Source organism: Urocitellus parryii, chromosome 9, assembly GCF_045843805.1.
Source record: "Urocitellus parryii isolate mUroPar1 chromosome 9, mUroPar1.hap1, whole genome shotgun sequence".
NCBI classification, from domain to species: domain Eukaryota; kingdom Metazoa; phylum Chordata; class Mammalia; order Rodentia; family Sciuridae; genus Urocitellus; species Urocitellus parryii.
The window spans coordinates 8,775,797-8,796,964 of NC_135539.1; the positions used below are offsets into that span (position 1 = coordinate 8,775,797).

At 50.4% G+C, this 21,168-nt stretch overlaps 1 protein-coding gene across 5 annotated transcripts in view; it reads left to right on the forward strand.

Annotated features, from left to right (window-relative positions):
- The first annotated feature begins 510 nt into the window (after positions 1-510).
- Positions 511-21,168, forward strand: part of Axin1 (axin 1) — a 38,476-nt gene continuing 17,818 nt past the window's right edge. Inside the window, exons 1-2 of one of the 5 annotated variants that reach the window (XM_026385460.2) lie at positions 511-605; positions 4,907-5,865. In XM_026385460.2, coding sequence (XP_026241245.2) covers positions 4,988-5,865 — 878 coding nt within the window. In that variant the 5' untranslated portion in view covers positions 511-605; positions 4,907-4,987. Of the gene's footprint in view, positions 606-744; positions 759-4,906; positions 5,866-21,168 lie in introns of those variants that run through there. The other 4 variants (XM_026385461.2, XM_026385462.2, XM_026385463.2 and 1 more) reach the window with 4 other exon arrangements.

Sequence of the window (21,168 nt, forward strand, 5' to 3'; positions counted from 1 at the left end):
GCTCTGCAACTCGGCATGCTCACTGCGGTGCTCACATCGGGCCGGCCTTCCGCTCAGCGCAGGCTCCCTGAGGCTGCAGTCCTTGAGACCCTCCCAAACGCACTGCCGAGTCCTGGGGTCTGCAGTTAACCCGGACAGGCCCAAGGCCCGCCTCCTCCTCTGCGCCTGCGGCCCCTCCCCAGCGCGAGGTCCCGCCCCGACCACGCCCCACCACCAGCCCCGCCCCCGCACTTCCGGGCGGCGCCGGCGGGGGCGCTCGGCCTGGGCTTCGGCGCTCTGGGCTCCGACTCCGGCTCCGGCCCCGGCCCCGGGAAGCGATCGCGGCCGCCACCGCCGCCGCCGCCGCAGGAGCCTGCGGGAGTCGGGCGGGAGCCGCGTCCCTGCGGAGCGGGCCTGTGAGAGCGGGCGGCCGGGCCTCGGCGGCGTCCGCGGCCTGCCCGCGCCCGCCTCCGGGCCTCCGGCCGCCAAGCCACCGCAGCCGAGATGGGGTCCGCCGCGGGCCGCGCCCCCGCCGGGGCTCGCCCGCCGCGCCGCCGCTGAGCGCATGGGCCGCGCTGCTCCGGGAGCCGGGCCCGAGGCCGCGCCGCCACAGCCGTCGCGCGCCGGTGAGTAGCGCGGGGCCGGCGGGCGCGCTCCTGCGGCGGGAGGGCCTGCCTCCCGCGCCGCCGGTGTAGGCCGCGCTAGGCCGGCGGGCGCGGACCCGGAAGAGGGGTCCGCGGCGTGCGCGCGGGAGGCGTGCAGGGGCCGGGAGTGTGCGGGTAGGCGACCAGGTGTGCGGGCCATGGGGGTCCGAGGGCGTGTGGGGCGGAGAGTGCGGAGAGGCGTGCAGGTGTGGGGCTGCGGGACGTGCGGGACTGGGAGTGTGCCGGACAAAGTGCGTTCCAGGAGGCGTGCAGGAGTGCTGGCTGTGCATCCTGGAGGGTGTGCGGAACCCCGAGTTTTCCGGGAGGCATGCAAGAATGCAGGGCGTGGGGGCGGATAGGCTTTCAGGAGTGCGGTCTGCGCAGCCCCAAGGGTGTGCGGGGCATGGAGCGTGAAGGGAGGCTTGCGGGATTGTTGGCTGTGCGGATTGCGAGGGGTTGCTAAGCTGGGAGTGTGTGAGGAAACGTGCAGGAGCGTGGGCTGTGCAGGCCTAGGGTGGGCGGGGCGGGGAGTGTGTTAGGAGGCTTTCAGAAGTAAAGCCTCTGCAGCCTGAGGGAGTGGGGGCGGAAGTGGGAGACTGAGGGGGTGCTAGGAGGACTGCTTGGTGTGCTAGGAAGGGCCTTGACCTTGGGTTGTGTGAACAGGAAAGGGAGATGGTCTCTACAGGTGGACATGTGGTTGACATAGTGTGGGATGCCTCCTGTGGTCCCTGGGCCTGGTCCTTGTTTAGGGTGTCTGAGTAGCTACTGAGGCCAGGGTGTGCGTGGTCCTCCCTACCCTCAACCTGCCTCCTCCCCCATAACTAGGAATGGTGCCGCGACCACCACAGGAGGGCACTCTGTGGGTTCAGCCTGTGGTTTGGCTTGTTTCAAAAACCAGTTGTTCTGGAGACCATACCCTTTCAGGTTGGGGGCCAAAATACAGATCTCTGTCTTGGGGTTAGATCTTAGATTCTGTCTTCACCACAGAATTTGAATTCAGCCTTCCTCCGGCCCCCACCCCCGCATGAAACCAGAGCTGCACACTTTCAGATTGGCATGAGGACAGTAAGGAAAAGACACATCAATCCTCTGGGGACTTTTCTCAGCCCATCTCCAAGAGGGATTGTCACTGTACTGTGAAACCTTCTTTTTGCTCATATGCATGTTCCCTGGATCCACAGTCCCTGTTTTAGAAAATATATGCAGCTGGACTCCTGTCTGCCCCATAGAGCCAGCACCAGCTGGTTTCAGTTTTAGGAAGTCCCATTCAGGAACAAGTAAGTGTGCGAAGCACATAAAACATGGTGTTTTGTTTTGTTTTGTTTTGAAGTGGGGATTGAGCCCAGGGGCACTTAACCACTGAGCCACATCCCCAGCCCTTTTTATATTTTGAGTCAGGTTCTCATTAAGTTGCTTAGAGCCTCTCTAAGTTGCTCAGGCTGGCTTTGAACTCATGATCCTTTTGCCTCCTTAACCACTGGGATTACAGGCATGTGCCACTGCACCTGGCAGCACAGTGTTTTTGTTTGATTTGCAGCATGTGTTTTCTTGTCTTTGATTTCTTGATTCAGAGAAGCTGAGTGAACTTTTTTGGGCTGCGCTGGTAATTCAGAATTTAGATGATGGGGAAGGATATAACCTGACCCACAAGAGTGTCATCAATAGACGGTTACTTTCACACCTCATATAAATCAATGTTTGGAAGTTATGTTTGTGTAAAATAAACACATACACAAGCCTATAGCATCAAGTTTGCTGACATGGTACCCAGAAGTGTGTGCCTTGGTGTTGCCCAAGGGAATTTTGAATTTTAAATACCATATCAGACTTCACGTTCCCTTTATGGAATCACTTTATTGATGGTGGTTACAGGCTATGGGCCAGATTTGGTGCTCGTGGGCATTGCCTTGCCTGAATTAATGTAGCTGCCTTATGTGTGGTATGTATGTGTGTGTTCCCTAAATGCTAGGTATGCTTCCCTGGGGGAGCTTGGAGATTTGGGGGATTGGAATGTTTCAGCGTCAGTGATATGTGGAGGTGTTGGTGTGCTTCTAGGGACCTGGAAGTTCTTTTTTCAGTTGATGACCAAAGAGACTTGAGTTATAAGACATTTCCTCTGGGCTCTGAAAAGCAGTTTAAAATGGTTAGGAGAGACTGGATTTACACAGTAAAATGTGAGTTTTGAAGGGAAACTGCAGTTCTGTAATGAAGGACTGTGTCTTGAATTTGCTGCCTCCTCTATTGCACAAGAATAGCTCAGCATCTGAAAAAAAGCTGTGTCTAGGACAAGCATCTTCTCTTCAGTGCCAATCAATTGAATATTTGTAGGTACACTTTGTTGTGAGACTATTGTGTTAGGTGCTGAGAGTCCTGCTGTAGTCACTCATAGGGAGGCCTGAAAGCTTTGGAGACAGCAACAGTAGCCAGCCTCACATTACAAACTACTGCTCTTCAGTTCCCAGTAACTTGTTTTTTTTTCTCAGGGCTTGTGAGCTGACTGCTGTGTATCTGGAAGGGTGGTCAGGGATGCAGACCCTCTTTCCTCTAGTGTTAACCTAGACAAGAGGAAGCTAGACATCATGAGATGATGTGGAGCTGTAGACACCCAGGGTGCTCACTCTGAGATGATGGGGCTCAGAGAAAGTGAGCTGAAAGGGGGGTTCTGTGAGCAGCACAGGATCTTGATCTGAAGGAACAAACAGGCTGGCCCTGCTGAGGCTGAGATGACAGTCTTCTAAGAAGTCTGTAGCTGTGATGATGTTGGGCACATATTGGTGACCCTCCTTTTTTGTGTGTGTGACTTGTCCCTCTGGCTCTCAGTAGTGGTTGGCAGGTGAAGAGTATGCAGTGAGAATGTAGGTGTGGGGGTAGATTTCATGGAGGCTAGGGCCCAGCAGTGTGCAGTGGTAGCCAGGGAGAGCCCCCTTGAGTTGGTTCTAGGGGGGCTGACTTTGTGCGCTCTGGCTTGTTCAGTGCTCCAGGTGTTTGACCTGATGGTGTATAGTCCCTTCTCCAATATGCTTGGCTAGGATCCTTACATTCTGTGTTAAAAGGATGTAAGGGCTGTGTTAAGAGGCGCAGCCAGGGCTCTTGGGCTCCAGGTCTTGCTCGGGGGCAGTCTCCTGCACACTTTCCAACTACTAGTGGCAGCAGTAGTAGTAATAAACACCAGTTTGTATGTATGAATACTGTTTTCTTTTTCTCAAGAACTAGGGATAGAACCAGGGGCCCTCTACTACTGAGCTATACTCTCAGCCCTTTTATTTTTAACTTTGAGGCTGGATCTCCCTAAATTACCCAGGCTGGCCTTGAACTTTCAGTCTTCTTGCCTCAACCTTCTGAGTAGCTGGGATTACAGGCCTGTGTCATCATGCCTAGCAGAATAACCTCTAAGAGGATGTGTGGTTTGGTTTTTCAGCTTAGGGAGTTAAATCAAATGAGCTATATGCTTCTTTAGCCAAAAAGCATACTTGTATTTAGATTTAATTTGTTCTGTACTTTTTCTGTCCCTTAATGTCCCCATCCACCATTTGTTTTCAGAAGGACATTTTCCTCATAATACAGGTACTCACAGTTTAGTGTAATTCTGCATTTCTAAGGTTGCCTGCATTGATGACTTCTGAATGCCTACTTCCTGTGTCCTTGTATCACCAATCCCACTGTATTGAAGGCAACCTGTGGCCAGCTGCTCTTTGAGGTGTGTGTAGAGTAGGAGAAATACCTGGCTGGGTGCTTGCATCTGTTGCAGGCATATCAAATATGAAGTGATGCAATAGCAGAGAGCAACAGAGGCTGTGGGACTTGGAAGATGCACTCCTGCTATAGGTCTATAGTGTGCTTCTCCCATTTCTGAGTGTTGACAACTGGGCAGGTGAGGTGATTATTTTTGTGTGTGAGGGACTTTGTGTGTGAGCCCCTGGTTCCAGGGGTCAGGGTTGAGAGTACCTTTCCTTTCTCTAGCCCTCCTGGTCATTCAGCTCTTGAGCCAGAATGGTTGGTCCTCAGACCCCTGGTCTCATGGAAGGACACTTTAGGGGAGAGGTATCCTCTGTGTTCTGGACATCCACTTAGTGTGAGAGGCCTTCCTGTATTTTAAGCTCTCACAAGTCATATGTGATATAGAGCATACTGTGTGGCCAAAATATGTCTCTGCTGGAAATGGAACTGGCTTTCTGCTTTGAGTGAGAGTGGGAGGGCGGTGCCGCTAGCTTCGTCTCAGAGAACCTCTGATAGTGTCCCAAGGGCCACCTTCCTAACCCTTGTCCTCTTGATGGTTTCAACAGGACAGATTGCCTCCCCTTGGAGCCGTAAGTACTGATGTATTAGGGTGCAGCGCTCGTTGTTCATTGACGCAGAGTCCCAGAATGAGTGTCCAGGAGCAGGGTTTCCCCTTGGACCTTGGAGCAAGTTTCACTGAAGATGCCCCCCGGCCCCCAGTGCCTGGTGAGGAGGGAGAACTGGTGTCCACAGACCCAAGGCCCATCAGCCACAGTTTCTGCTCTGGGAAAGGTGTCAGCATTAAAGGCGAGACCTCAACAGCCACCCCGAGGCGCTCAGATCTGGATCTGGGGTACGAGCCTGAGGGCAGTGCCTCTCCTACCCCACCGTACTTGCGGTGGGCCGAGTCACTGCATTCCTTGCTGGACGACCAGGATGGGATCAGCCTGTTCAGGACTTTCCTGAAGCAGGAGGGCTGTGCTGACCTGCTGGACTTCTGGTTCGCCTGCAGTGGCTTCAGGAAGCTTGAGCCCTGTAATTCAAACGAGGAGAAGAGGTTGAAGCTGGCAAGAGCCATCTACCGAAAGTATATCCTGGATAGTAATGGCATCGTGTCCAGGCAAACCAAGCCAGCCACCAAGAGCTTCATCAAGGACTGTGTCATGAAGCAGCAGATCGACCCTGCCATGTTTGACCAGGCCCAGACGGAGATCCAGTCCACCATGGAGGAGAACACTTACCCGTCCTTTCTCAAGTCTGACATTTACTTGGAATACACGAGGACAGGCTCGGAGAGCCCAAAGGTCTGCAGTGACCAGAGCTCAGGGTCAGGGACAGGGAAGGGCATATCTGGATACCTGCCCACTTTGAATGAAGATGAGGAGTGGAAATGTGACCAGGACGCGGTGGAAGAGGATGATGGCAGAGATGGTGCCCCCCCCAGCAGGCTCACTCAGAAGTTGCTCCTGGAGACAGCCGCCCCGAGGGCCTCAAGTAGACGGTACAGCGAGGGCAGAGAGCTCAGGTGAGTCACCAGGTGTCTGTTTTCTGTGCTCACCTCCGAGACCTGGAGAAGGAACAAGGGAAGGGTGTTGGTGACGGGATCTTTTAGCCTAAGCTGAGTATATGGCTGCCGCTTTGGTCATGTCAGGGTTTGATTCCATATTTGTCATGTCTGTGATGTTGAGAATACTTTCTTTGAGAACAGACTGCGCGGCTTGGTGTATCATTAGGAATGTGGAAGTTCTCACAAGTCATAATGACATTGGAACTTGATCCTGGAGCAGTTAGACTTGTGTCCTCTTGCACAGAAGTGGAGACACAACTCTCTGGGCTAGGTAAAGGGAGGAGTGGACATCAAGTGCATCGATGCATGGAGAGTTCCGGTAGCTTTCTATAGTGATCCTGCAGGGTTTTTCCTGGCGACAGAGGCCTGGTGGGGAAGTTTCTGAGTGCTAGGAAACTTGTGGGACTTGTGCTTGGAGTCGAGGATTGGACCCTTTAGCTTGCTAGCTGTGTGTGGGTGTGGTAGGTCAGTGCAAGGCAGCCTGGATGTTTTGTCTGGTGGTCCTCACCAGTTGTGCATGTGCATGTAGGTGCACATGCAGCTTGGAGGGAGCCACAAAGCTCTCAAGAAGTCTCTACAGCTTTGAAACTGCTTCTTCACTCTTTCCCTACAGTTTGGCTTTCAGGTCGCCGTCTGTTGCATGTGTGAGCAGAATGCTTGCATTTCCTACTCCTTTCCTGAGCTGGTGCCTGGGGGACTTTAAAGATCTGTAAGCATGAGGCTGCCGCGTGGTCCTGGTGCAGCTGCTAGACATCAGGACCAGCTGCTGTGGAGAGACTGGCATGTGCTGATTTGCACAGGACTCACCCTTCTGAGGATTACCTGAGAGTGGGACCCTGTAGTTAAGTGGTGGTCAATGTGGATTGACTAATGGTTTTCTTTTTTTTTGGTACCAGGGATTGAGCTCAGGAGCATTCAACTTCTGAGCCACATCCCCAGCCCTATTTTGTATTTTATTTAGAGACAGGTTCTCACTGAGTTGCTTAGTGCCTTGCCATTGCTGAGGCTGGCTTTGAACTCACGGTTCTCCTGTCTCAGCCTCCTGAGCTACTAGGATTACAAGCATGCACCACTGCACATGGCCTAATGGTTTTCTTTTTTGGGGGGCTGGAGATTGAACCCAGGAGCTCTTAACCACTAAGCAACCTCCCAGCCTTTTTTTATTTTTTTATTTTGAGGCAGGGTCTCTTTAAGTTGCTGAAACTGGCTCTGAACTTGTGATCATCCTGTCTCAGCCTCCAGAGTGCTGGGATTATAGGCGTGATCACTGCTCCTGGCTGTTTGACTAATCTTTTTGTTCCTTTTTCTTATTGTTGTCAGCCAAATGCTGCTATTAATATTATTTATTTTTTCTTTTTTGGAGGAGAGTACCGACATCGAACTTGGGCACTCTACCACTGAGTCACATTCCCAGTCCTGTTTTATTTAGGGACAGGGTCTCACTGAGTACTTAGTGCCTTCTAATTTGCTGAGGTTGGCTTTGAATTCACGATCTTCCTGCCTCATTTTTTGGAGCCACTGGGATTATAGGCCTGCGTTACTGCACTCTGCCTATTGTTGAGGTTGTTATTATTATTATTATTATTTTTTTTTATAGTGTTGAGGATTGAACCCAGGGCCTCATGTATGCTAGGCAAGTACTCTGCTACTGATTTATTTATTTTATTATTATTATTATTATTATTTTTGAGAATTTTAATATTTCTTTATTTTTTCTTAGTTCTCGGCGGACACAACATCTTCGTTTGTATGTGGTGCTGAGGATTGAACCCGGGCCGCACACACGCTAGGCGAGCGCGCTACCGCTTGAGCCACATCCCCAGCCCTATTATTTTTAATGTTTTTTTTATTTTTTAGTTTTCGGTGGACACAACATCTTTGTTTATTTTTTTATTTATTTATTTTTTTTGTGGTGCTGGGGATTGAACCCGGGGCCTTGTGCATGCAAGGCAAGCACTCTACCAACTGAGCTATATCCCCAGCCCCATACATCTTTGTTTATATGTGGTGCTGAGGATGGAACCCGGGCCGCACGCATGCCAGGCGAGCGCGCTACCGCTTGAGCCACATCCCCAGCCCCTCTGCTACTGATTTATACCCCCATTCCTAAATGCTTTTATTTATTAGTAAGTTTTTTAGGACAGAATATGCCTTAAAAATATCATGTTAAGCTCAATACAGTGGCCCACATGTATAATTCCAGCTGCCCAGGAGGACTGGGGATGCAGCTCAGTCCCCAGTACAAAAAAGAAAAAAAAAAACAAAACAAAACCAAAAAACAAATCCTGTTAAGGCTGGTGTAACTAACAGTTTCTAAAGCGTAACCTAAACCAGGCATGGTGGTGCATACCTATAATCCCCAGCAGCTCAGGAGGCTGAGGCAGGAGGATCACAAGTTCAAAGTCAGCCTCAGCAAAAGCGAGGCGCTAAGCAACTCAGCGAGACCCTGTCTCTAAATAAAATACAAAATAGAGCTGGGCGTGTGGCTCAATGGCCAATTGCCCCTCAGTTAAAAAAAAAAAAAAACCTAAAAAGTTTACAATAGACTAGAAACTTTGTTAAGATGACACTAAATTTGAGAATTTGAGGCTTAGGCTGCAAGAAAAATATTGAACCCAGGGTGCTTAACCACTTGAGCCACATCCCCAGATCCAAATAAAAAATTTAATATCTTATTTAGAGATAGGGTCTGCTTAAGTTTCTTATGGCCTTGCCATGTTGCTAAGGCGGGGTGTGGTCAGTAATTTGTAATCCTCCTGACTCAGCCTCCTAAGCTGTTGGGATCACAGACTTGGCCATCACACCCAGCTCAATTCTGATTTCTAATTTTAAAAACAATGGCGTCTACACATTCTGGGCCAGCCCATCTGAGCACTCTTCAGTTCTTGATCATAGCAGCAGTACTGCTGTTGTTCTTTTTGGTTTGCTTTATTTGTAATACATAGTGTTTGCTGTGAAATGAATAGAGCATGTGGGCTGCTTCTGCTGGGTGGCATTTTAGCTCCCTCAGGGAGCTGTTGTTGGTAGCAGAGGGGCCTGGAGTTTAGGAGAGTCCCTTCTGCCATGGCACTGTCCCACCCAAGTCTGCCTGTGGTACAGTGTTGTGGTTTAAAGTTCTCTGATGTTGGGATCTTATTAGCACTGAGGTGTTTTTGTTCTTTTTGCAGTGCTGGGTGTCTAACCCAGGGCTTGGAGTGTGCTAGGCAAGTGCTTGGTCACTAAACACACCCTAGTCCTGGCTCATGTTGATTCTCATTTGGAGGCACTCTGCTTGTCCCCCAGGGTTCAGTTAGAAGGCAGGAAGTGGGGAGTGACACCTGGGCTTAGAGAAGGGGTTGGCTGACTGCAGCCCTCTCCTTCATGTTCTACTGACCCTGCCCTCCTGATGGTCAGTTTTGCTTTGCCGGCTCCCTTGTGTTGGACATGGCTACACAGTGAACTTGGGCTCTGGGCCTCCTTGTTTACAAGTGGTGCCACTGTGTCTTATGTGTTCCATGTTCTGAGAGCCTGAGGCTGTGCTATTGGCTTAAACTATGTAGGGCCATCCTGGAAGGAAAGTTGGGTGCCCCCAGATAGCATGGCTGCTTCCCAGGTGGGAGAGGGTGATTCCTCAAGGGAGATTGAGGCTGAGAGGGAAGCAGCGACCACACACCAGAAGGAGACCCTGAGCTCAGCCTCACTTGCTCATCAGCTGCAGTGTTGAATTGTATGAAGGGATGTGTCAGGAGGGCCATCTAGGACAGCTGTACATCAGGGGGCTTAGCTAGATTCCTATAGTGTGGGCCGCTCTGCTTGGTGCTTGTTGGTGGCATCTATTCTGCTGTTCCTGTCCCTATTTGTCTGAGTATGCCAGGTGATATTCACATAGGTGACTTGAGGAAATTCAGATGAGTCTTATACTTAGCTCTCCATCAAAACCAAGAAGATAGGATACTTTTGACCTTTTTCTGTATTTGCTATCCTCCTGTGGCCATCTGGAGCCCCTGGGCCCAGGTGTCATGGAACTCCTCACTGGTTCCTTCCTTTGTCTCTGTTTCAGCTGGTGTGAATCAACAGACTTCTGGCTGCTTACTGAATGATTGGCTGTCGGGCCCAAGGACCACAGCACACTAGTTGGCCGGCTTAGGTTTCAGTCCCCTTGGAAGGCTGACTTGACATACAGGTGCCCAGGGTAGGCCTGGACCAACCTGGCTGCTGGTGGCATTTCAGTTTGCTGCCCTGACTTTCCTGCCAGCTGAGAAGACCCCGAGGGCAGAATCTCCCTGGGTATCTTTTTCTTTTCTTTTCTTCTCTTTTTCCAGTATTGAGGATTGAACCCAGGGCCTCCTACATGCTAGGTAATCACTCTATCCCGTGCTACATCTCCAAGTATTTTGTGAATTATATTTTGAGACAAGTTCTTGCTAAGTTACCCAGGCTGTCCTGGAACTTATGTTCCTCCTGCCTCAGCCTCCCAAGTAGACAGGATTACAGGCGTGCGCCACTGTGCCTGACTTCCCTGGATGTTTTCTGTGCCCTACTAGGACTGGCCCACTCCAACTCAGGAGTGGTTTCTATGACCATAGCCAGAGACTGGACCATGGATGCCATTCAGAGCAGGAGCAACTTGATGGTTTGGCTGAGTTCCTGGCACGAAGTGCCTGACCACTCAGAAGACAAGAGTGTCCTTTCAGGTCCAAGACCAGCACTGCTCTCCAGGCCCCTCAGAGTTTGCCTGAATGACTGTGGGATCTTCCTGTTAGTTAATTGACTATTTCTGGTAATGGCTTAAAAGATCAAGAGAAGAAATTGTGAAAAGAGGAAGTGCCCAAAGTATATACAGAGCTTCATTTGGAAGATGGACCCTGGCTTCTGAGTCAAGGGAGTGAAATGCTCTGGTAAAAAGCATCTGGCTGCAGAAGAGAATGTAGTCTGTTGTTTCCAAATCTGAAGACATGGGATAGGGTGATTTGACTTCTGGCCCCTTCTCTTCAGGGTCATTTGTGACAAAAGGCAGCTCACCTGTGAAGCCTGACCTCCGACCTCCCTACAGCCCTCTACCTTCTACTGTAGGCCTTGTTGCAGGAAGCTGAGAGGAGAGCATGGCCCTGCTGCCGTCCCTGGCATCTTCCAGATGTGTGGCTGGTACAACGGGTGAACTTCGTCCCTGAATAGGCAACTCCAGAACAGGGTACCGGAGCTACTTCCAAAGAGAGCCTTTATATACTACTGTCATGCTCAGAACCAGAGTTGGTGGTGCTTCCCTTGCCTTGGTGGCTGGACAGCTCACAGGTCTTTTAGGATTCAGGCTCCTGCCCAGCACATTGTGGTCAGGAGGTCTGTGACCTGCAAGGTGTTCACTGGTGTGGCTTTCTCTCGGTCTCTCTTGGAATGTGTACTTCCTGTTTGATCCAGGTCTAAAAATAAAATGTTTTTTGTTTGTGAAAATCCAAGGGAAACTTTAAAAATTATTCCTGAACTAAGTAACTGGAAGAACCACGTTTCCTGCCAGAACTTTCTGTATGCTTGGAGAATGAGAGGCTCAGTGGCTGAATTTAGGACCTGCTTGACTTCTGTGGAGGTGTCCTGCCTATGGTGTGACTATACCTCTCTGCATTTTTCTGTGAAATGGGGATAATGAAGTAAGGACCTGCCGATTGAGGGTGTCATGTTCTACCTTGAGGTAGTGCCTGGGCAGAGCCTGCACCCCTAAACCTGCACCTAGCAGCTGCTCATGGGCTTCAGCTATGGCTGAGTAGCAACCTCAGCATCCTCTGGATGCAGACAGTGTTGGAAAGAGTGAAATTCTCATCTGGGTTACAGATGCTTACAATTGTGTTGGTGAATACACACTCAGATTATAGTAACCAGATTTCCTTAGGTGAGGTATATCAATTCCCCACCCCAACTTGTTCCTCTTCTAAACTCTCTAAGCTTGAAAGTGGCACCACCAACATCAGATCAACCCAAGCCATCTTGATTTTTTTTACTTACTTGCCCTCTTCCAGGTCAGCAGTAGGCCCTGGTGGATTGCCATCAATAGCACCATCTCCTCTTGCCTCCCACTGCCTCCAACTGGACTGTTGTAGGAAGCTCCTGATGAGTCTTCCCTGCATCCTCAGAGGGGTCTTTCATAGGTGCTGTCCCTTCTTCCAGGGCTGCAGAACCTTCCCACACACCAGGAGTGAGACCTGAGGTCCTTGGGTTGACCCACCATGCTTGCATTCATGGACATCCTTCTGTGGGCAGTACTCTAAAAGTGCCCATTCTCTGCTCTGGTTGGTCTGACATGTTGCCAGTGTCCATGAAGTGTGTGGTCAGTGGTCAGACTGCAGAAGTCTCAAACGGAGAAGCCCTTTGAGAGTGACAGTTGCAGTCCTGAGCTTCAGGATGTGTCTCTGCTTTGGTGTGTTTCTGAACAGGTCATGTGCCTCCACCCCTGGCTCTAAATGTTTCCTTTTAATATGATCTTAGCTCTTTTTTTAAAACTAACCTTACTTTTTATTGGAAAACATGGACATAAAGAAAAATTAAAATAACCCTAAAGGGTTGATAGCTGCATTTAGTTATCCCCAGCCTCTGCATTTCCAAGGAGGCCACTTCTGTTTCTCACCCTGTGGTATTAGTCTGTCTGGAATACCATTAAAAAAAAAAAAAAAACAAAACACCAGACATTGATTGATTACACAGTCAGAGCTAGAGTTTGAAATCAGAGCATGGGAGGTGGGTATCTTTCTCAGCCCTGCCCCCCCGGGGGCGGGGGAATGTATACCTTGCAGGTGTGCTCACTCCCTGTGGGTCACAAGCTTTGTCCTTATCCCACAGGCAGCCCCATGAGGGGGCTTCAGCTCATGAACTGGGTGCGCTTGGCTTGGTTTCTGGCAGAGTCCTGTGCTTGTGTTGCTATTTTTGGGTTCTCATGATGTTTTCTTTGTCTTTTTCTTTTTTTGTAGCACTGGGTATTACACCCAGAGTATTCTATCACTGAGCTACACCCCCAGCCCTTTTGTTTTTATCGTTGCTTTTTTTACAATTTTTTTAAGATGTTGATAGACCTTTATTTTGTTCATTTATTTATATGCGGTGCTGAGAATCAAACTCAGTACCTCATACATGCTAGGCAAGCGCTCTGCCACTGAGCCACAATCCCAGTCCCTTTATTGTTCCTTTTGAGATAGGGTCTTTCTATGTTACCCAGGTTGTCCTAGAACTTGGGATCCTCCTGCCTAGGCCTCTTCAGTTTCCAGGATTACAGGCATGGTCACCACACCTGGCTGATGTGATTTCTTAAATGATTTTAGGGTTGCTTTTTGCATAGGGTAGTATTGTCTTGGTTTCTGTCTTCCTGGCTGATGATGTGACCTGTGATGCCCTTGGTTGCCTGCTTTCTATAGACCTGAAGGCCCAGTGAAGGGTGAGTGTGCAAGGCCTTCTGGCTGGTGAGTCTGGAATGTTGGGGTTGCCTGCCGGCTTTTGCACTTGGGGTTTAGCAAATAGTGCTGTTACAAGTGTGTACCACTGCACTGCACGGAGGGCTCTTCTTCATTAGAGGATCACTTTGGGGCGCCTTGAGCACCCTTGCGGCCCCTTGTGAGTTGAAGCCCTGCCCTTCTTAAGAACACGCTGTTCTGTGCAGTGGGCTTCCAGCATCATCAGCACAGATGAAGCACTGGTGTGTTAAAGTGAATTGGGGCGTGCTTCTCCCTCTTGGGGTCTTCTTATTGGGTCTTCTTGAGGAGTTCTTCATCTTAGAAGACTTGGTCCCTTTTTATGGTAGCAGACTGTTAAGAGTGTTGTGGAGAATGAAAGCAGACCAAGGGAAAGTGGCAGATGTGGGGTCCAGAGAGATTGAGTCTGAGCAGACAGGAAAGATTATACTATGTGGCACTGTGCAGCTGGCTGTGTGACAAGGCTTCTCTAGGTCAGGAGACTGGTGAATCAGACAAACAGAAACCCTTCATTCATGGAGCTGGGTGCTGATGGAGAGATGCCTGGTGGAGATGAGTAGAGCGCCCAGTGTCTCAGGGGACAAGTACTTTGGAAAACACTAGGTAAGACAGCAGAGCAGGAAGGGCTGAAGTTTTTTTGTTTTGTTTTGTTACTTGGGATTGAATCCAGGGGTGCTTAACCACTGAGCCACATCCCCAGCCCTTTTCTACATTTTATTTAGAGATGGGGTCTCGCCGAGTTGCTGAGGCTGGCTTTGAACTTGTGGTCCTCCTGCCTCAGCCTCCTGAGCCGCTGGAATTACAGGCGTGTGCCACTGCGCCCAGCTTCTCCCAGCTTTCTTGACTGGCTGCTGTCATCACTGTGGCCATGGAAGCCATGCACTGTGGACCCCCATCTTCAGTCGCTGGCTGGCGAGCGGGTGAGGAGTCATGGGAATATTGCATGGGATGTGATGTCGTGATGCCTGGGGGGGGGGTCAGGTGACTTCCTGTCTGCCCTCGCCAGGGTCTTGAGGGGGGGGGGCCTATGGAATCCATGGGCCCATCAAGGGTTGGCAATCAAGGTAATGGTGGCAGAGATATGCCTTTGAGATCCTCATAATGGGTGAGCATCAGAGGGATGCATGAAGGCCACTCATGAATTGTCCTCATATCTTGGTTCTTGGACATTCCCTTCCTTTGGAGTGTGAGGCTCATGGTGCTATGTGGAGTATATTGAAAACTTTGGGGATTAAACATTTTGCTGGTGAACAAAAAGATTTGCAAATAAAAGCAGTCCAGGCCATTTTTGTCTTGTTTCTGTTCTTATGTGTGGCAACTGTGGTCAGCCTTCTGTGGCTCACAGGGACATTGGATGGGTCCTTGTGGGCTGTTACCACAGATTCACTTGGGTGAAGTGAGGCTCCTTTAAAACATCTGCTAAAGGGCTGGGGATGTGGCTCAAGTGGTAGCGCGCTCGCCTGGCATGCGTGCGGCCCGGGTTCGATCCTCAGCACCACATACAAACAACGATGTTGTGTCTGCCGAGAAATGGAAAATAAATATTAAAAAATTAAAAAAAATAAAAAAATAAAAAAAATAAAACATCTGCTAAAACAGTGTGGAAAAGACCCTGGGCAGCAAGGTGGGTGATATGCTTGGAAGCAGAGCACTCAGCTTCTCCTGCAGGCTCTCCATTCATGGAGGAGGCTTCTTTTACTCAGCTGAGTCTGAAAATCACCCAGGTGTGGGGTTGGGACATGAGTCGAGTGAACCTGATGTGGGGTTTCTGGTTCCTGAGTTACTTCAAGAGAACAGATCAGGGGCTGGGGATGTGGCTCAAGTTGTAGCGCGCTCGCCTGGCATGTGCGGGGCGCTGGGTTCAATCCTCAGCACCACATAAAAACAAAAAAAATAAAGATGTTGTGTCCTCCGAAAATTAAAAAATAAATATTAAAAAATTCTCTCTCTCTCTTAAAAAAAAGTCATGATTTTAAAAAGTGGGGGGCTTAAAAAAAAGAGAGAAAACAGATTAGATATTTTATGGATAGACTTTTGACCTTAACCAGGCTTATAAGTATGAAGATTTTTAAGGTTTTTAGTAAGCCATGCTTTTTAAAAGTCATTGTTCTGGTCTTGTAGCTTCAGCTGAGACCTGGCCTCCTTCAGGTGAGTTCTTTGAGGCCCAGAGGACTGGTTTTGGGTGACAGCACGCAGACCTCTTTTACAAAGGCTCAGTAAGTCCCCTGCACCTGTCAGAGTGCCATACTCAGTGTGACTGTGGCTGAAGGGTACCCACACGGCTTTGGAACCAGTGGTTCCCCCAGTGTCTGCACAGTTCAAGGCTCCAGGGAGGAGCTGACACTTAATGTAAAAAATTTTCTTTCCCCTCCTTTTCAACCTTATCACTCTTCATCAGATTTGGGTGCCCCTAAAACCAGTTCTGAAACCCATCTGTGTAGATCCAGGCCCTGAAGGGGCTTGTGCTTACTCTGGGGACTCGCAGCCAGCCCTGCAAACCTGGCTCCCATGCTGTTTGAGGGTTCAGGAGCTGAGGAAAGCAGCCTGTAACTTCAACAGCCCTGACTAATTGGTCCCTGAAGCATCTCCTGTGGGGCTTTGTCATTTTAAAGGGCTCCTTTTTTACATACTTGAGTTCCTCTTTCCAGTGACTGCTCTGCAGCTGTACCATACAGAGCACATTGTTGTTGCAGGCAGGTAGGAGACACATTTGGTGTGGGAATGAGCGGGCAGTGGATGACACTGCTCAGCCTGGCCCCTCTAGATTCTTCTCAGCATATATACAGCCTTCAGTTTCTCCTCAAGAATAGGATCCTGGGGGGTGGGGATGTAGCTCAAGCGGTAGCGCGCTTGCCTGGCATGCTCGGGGCTCTGGGTTTGATCCTCAGCACCACATAAAAATAAAGTAAAGATATTGTGTCCACTAGAAACTAAAAAAAATAAATATTAAAAAATTCCAAAAAAAAAAGAATAGGATCCTGGGGCTAGGGATGTGGCTCAGTGGTAGTGTACTTGCCAGGCATGTGTGAGGCATTGGGTTTGAATCTCAGCACTGCATGTAAATAAACAAAATAACGGTCTTTCAATGACTAAAAAATAAATAAACTTAAAAAATAGGATCCTAATCCACATTATCTACTACACATACAAAAATTTTTTATTTCTATTTTTTTGCAATAAAATCCATCACAACCGCTATTTAATGGTAATTTTTAAAAATATATTTATTTTTTAGTTTTAAATATTTATTTTTATGTGGTGCTGAGGATCGAACCCAGGGCCTTGAATATGGCAGAAGAAAGCTCTACCACTGAGCCACAATCCCAGCCCCTAATGGTTATTTTATTATTATTATTATTATTATTTGGGGGGGAGGGTATCAGGGATTGCATCCAGCGGTGCTTTACCACTGAGCCCCATCACCAGTCCTTTTTATGTTTTGAAACAGGATCTCATTAAGTTACTTAGGGCCTCACTAAGTTGATGAGGCTGCTGGGAACTTGTCATCCTCCTGCCTTAGTTTCCCAAGCCACTGGGATTATAGGAGTGTGCCATGCACCTGGTTCGAATGGTTATTTTAAATACCCACAGGTTGAGTAGCACAGAGTGCAGAACTGGGCCAGAGAGCAGATGCAGATGTGGCCTGCTGCTGCCGCCTCCTCTGTGGAGCTTGGTGGTGGCGGGGTGGTCGTGTCCAGCTGTGCAGTGTCTCTCGGGAGTACCAGCCTTCAGGCTTCATGGACTTGCTGTTCCAGAGCCTTGGATTTGTTAAAGCATTTGAATCAGTTAACTGTGACACGGAACCTTTACCACTGTGTCCACCTTCCTACCAGTGTGTGGGACACGGAGCCAAGGACAGTGTGGTTGCCAGTTTGTGTCCAGGCTCTCACTGTAAGTGAGACCCTCAACCCCGGGCTGGGCGTGCTATTCACTAGGATGCTCAGGGCCTGGAGTGATGACTCTCCCAGTCTGTAATTGTAGGTGGTGGTGTGTTGGATAGAAGGCCAGGGTTCTCCAAGGTGGCCCCCTGGGGCAAATGTGAATGCCACCCCAATCTGCTGTACCTTCCTTCTGCAGATCACACACCCTTCCTGACCCACTGTGTGATTTTGACCATAAAGGGCCTTCAATGTGTAATTTGAGGTGAGTGGGTGGAGTGTCAGAAGTATGAGAAGAAGAAGTAAAACACCTGAAGCAGAGTGAAGCTCCACCCTTACTGCCTGTTGACTCATTCTTTTCGCCTTTTGTGGCCTCCCATCATATCCTGTCCTGTGGAGGTATCCCAGAGTTCTGATCTTCTCGAGGAGGGGGCCATCCTAGTGGAAGGTGGGTCCCAGGGCAGCCTGGCTGTCCAGCCTCACTTCATCTGGGCCTGTCCCTGGAGGTGGCTTGGGAGGCTTTGACATGGGGGGTGCAGATGGGGGGGCTGGCATCCTTGATCCCTCAGGGGTAGAGGCCAGGCTCTATCTTGCATGGAAGAAATACTGTTCCTCACATAACACATATCTCGCCTCTGCACCTAAAGGTGAATGTGGGTCACTGCTGCTAAAAATCAGAAGCAGGATGGGCATGATGGCACACATCTGTCATCCAAGAGACCATGGAGGCTAAAGCAGGAGGATGGCAAGTTTAAGGCCAGCCTTAGTAACTTAGTAAGACTCCTTTTCAGAAACGACTGGGGATGTAGTTCAGTGGTAGAGCACCCCTGGGTTCAATCTTCAGTACCAAAAAAAAAGAAGAAGAAGAAGAAGAGAGCAGATCTTACCTGAGTGTGAGTGTATGCATTGGATAAGGCTAATTTGTAGCGAGGAAACATGCACCTGGCCCTTCTAGCACTGCTGACTGTGCCTTCCAGTGGGAAAGGAGTTGCCTTATTGGGAAACCAGCCTTGCCCTCCTTCCCAGGCCCAGGACTGGCAGCTCCCAGACTGTGAGCAACGCAGGATCTCAGGCAGACACACACCAAAGGCTGGCGGTTTCTTGCCTCTGGGCTAGAGTGATGCCTTCTTGTCTCACTGTTGATCTATGAGAGCGGTGGAGAAGACCCAGACTTGCGTCTAGATTCACACTCTGTTGATAGGATATGAGGGTGGCAAGGGGCACTGGCTTTTGCTTGGCTCTTCGGGTCCGGGTGGACTGCCCACTATACAGTGCTGTGCAGTGTGGCTGTGACTAGGAGGTTGGGGCATAACTCTGCACATACTGCTGTGCTGATGGGAGGCTGGTGTAAGCAGCAGTGCGGAGGACTCCACGGAGTATCCCAAGGAAAGCCAGCCAGGGAGGGGAGCTCCGGAGTGACAGTGCAGCATTCTAGAACAGGAAGGCTAGCTGCTGGTGACAGACAGTGGCATGGCTGGAGTAGCAAACAGATGAACTCTAAGGGGTGCAAAGAGTCTGAGGCACAGGCCTTCTGGCAGTGGCTGTGAGCGTGCTGTCCCTTGTTTGTCTATGGCTCAGGAACTCTAGCTTTAGAGGCAGTTTTCTTGTGCTCATTTGTCTGGTGGCTAGGTGTAGGGCCTGAGGGCTATGTTCCTGAAGGCTGGCTGGGAAGGGTGGTTCTGTTCCCTGTGTCTGTGGCACACCCCTTTCCTCTGACTGTGCCTCTGCAGGGGTGGAGTGCAGAGGGCTTTGGCTTCTGTTACTCTGCCAGGATACCCTCCCCCTCCTGGGATGCTGCCCACTCTGCTGTCGGGGTATTTGGCAGCCTAGGAGCAGGTGTGTACTTCCTGTCTGCAACTGTACTATGGGCACCTCCTGCTCAGGGGACTCTTCTATCCCTGGGGAGTTTGGCAGGAGAAGGTTGACAAGCCAGCCTGCAGGGGACCTGGTCCACATGGTCCGCCAAGCCCCACCAGGCAACTGCCTGTTGAGTGCTCCTGAGTGGCTTCCTGAGACAGCTCAGGAAGGACCAGTCTGGAAAGCCACCAAGTAGAAGGAAGCTTTCACTCAGGGATGAGAGCCAACACAAATGGCCTTGCTGAGCCACGGTGTGATCAGTAAACACTCAGAGGACACTGGGCTAGAATGTCCCTGCAGGGAGGCCACTGATTGGGGCACGTTGCCCTGGGTGGTGAGGTACAACTCCCTGTGGACCCGTTTCATGCGTTTTCACCTGGCTCTTGCTCCTGTGGTCCAGCAGGGAACACATACCGACTCAAGCTACACCCTCAATTCTTCATTTTGGGAGGCTAGAGGGGGCATCCATGGTCTGTGCTAGGGTCCTTCCCTATACCAGCAAGCATTGGAGGTGGGGATTGGTAGAGGCTGGGCCCTCACCTGAAATCAGGTGTGTCTAGGCTCAGGCAGAGCTGGACTGAGCTGAGGTGATGCTCAGGCAAAGGACTGGAGACTAGTGGTGGCCTGCAGGCCCCAGCACATCTGCCCCATGACTAATGGACTCTTTTCTCACCTGGAGAGCTGGAGGATGTCGCCAGGAGCCAACAATTCTGGGTGTGGAATTAGTGCTGTTTGAGTTGGGTCTCTGGGAGGCAGTAGCCTGGGGACTTATGGGTGGGAGCACCCCATCAACTTCATGGAGGTTCTGTTTCCAGGTGCTGGGGTGATGATTGGGCCAGCAGAAGCATTCCCTGGAGCAGGTGGGAGAGTCCTGTGTCTTGGGTGGACATCACAATTTCCATACCCAAGTGTCAGCCATTCCTGTTCCTGGGACAGTGTCCTTTCTGTGCAGCAGTCCAGCCGAGAGATCAGGACACTGTCCAAGTCTCACAGCCCCCGAGACTGCCTTGCCTCTTATCACTTGAGTTTGGGGACCTGCTGCTTAGCCATGCTGTTGCCTCTCCAGGGCTACATCCTACCCAACCCCATGATCTAGGCTCTCTGTGGGAACCAACCTGAGCTCCATGTAAGAAGTCATCCTGTGCTCCCTGGTTTGATTTTTGTGCTCCAGGGACACAGCTCTCTGAGCAGCTGGCTTATGCTCCATGGGTATGCTTAAGGGATATGTGGGGGAGACAGCTTATCACACATTGTGGGTGAGTAGACTTTGGAGTGGGACATTGTCCTTGGACAGTGGCCTGAGGAGCCATCTGTTTGGATTGTGACTGGGCCCGGGCAGACATCGGACAGAGTTGAGAAGGGTTTGGGTGGGTACACATTGAGCTACTGTGTAATCTGTGATCCACTGTGTACACAGGGCTGAGCCCCAGGACACAGGCCACTTCTTCATCATGGACTTACTGAGGTGTGGGGATGATCCATATTTGGCAGCAAGTGGAACCTATTCCTGGTCTTGGGCACCAGGGCCTCACTGAGAAGCCAGCTCTTCATGTGGCAGGTGGGAGGGGAGTGCTGTGTGCCAAAGTCTCTGCAGTGAACCACAGTGGAGTGGGTACCAAGTAGGGGTGGGCAGAACCGATGGGGTGGCAGGCCCACACTGAGGCCTGGGTGAGTAGGGGAAGGAACGGGGCTAAAAATGCCCAGTGGCCACAAAAGTGATTGTTGGAGGGGGTTTTGCAGGAAATGTGGGATTTGGGATAGGTCTGGTGTTTTGGCTTGTGCTTGTTGCTCCGGCACCATGTTGAGGAGGCCATCTTTGTTGGATGGCATTTGCATTTCTGTCAAAAGTCAGTTGAACATGTTTGTGTGGACCCCACTGAGTATATTTTGAGGACTACAGTGAGCCTAGCTGTGCCACCTGGCAGTGTGGTTGCCACACACAAGCTTCCTCTGCAGCTCCCAGCTGCTGTCAAAGTGGGTCCTGCAGTACAGGTAACACCCCCTTACCTGTCATTGGCCACAGCAAGCTTTGTCACATTAGCTCAGTGGTGCATGTATTTTCAGAGGCCAGAGCTGTCAGCAGTGCTGGTGGTCTGCAC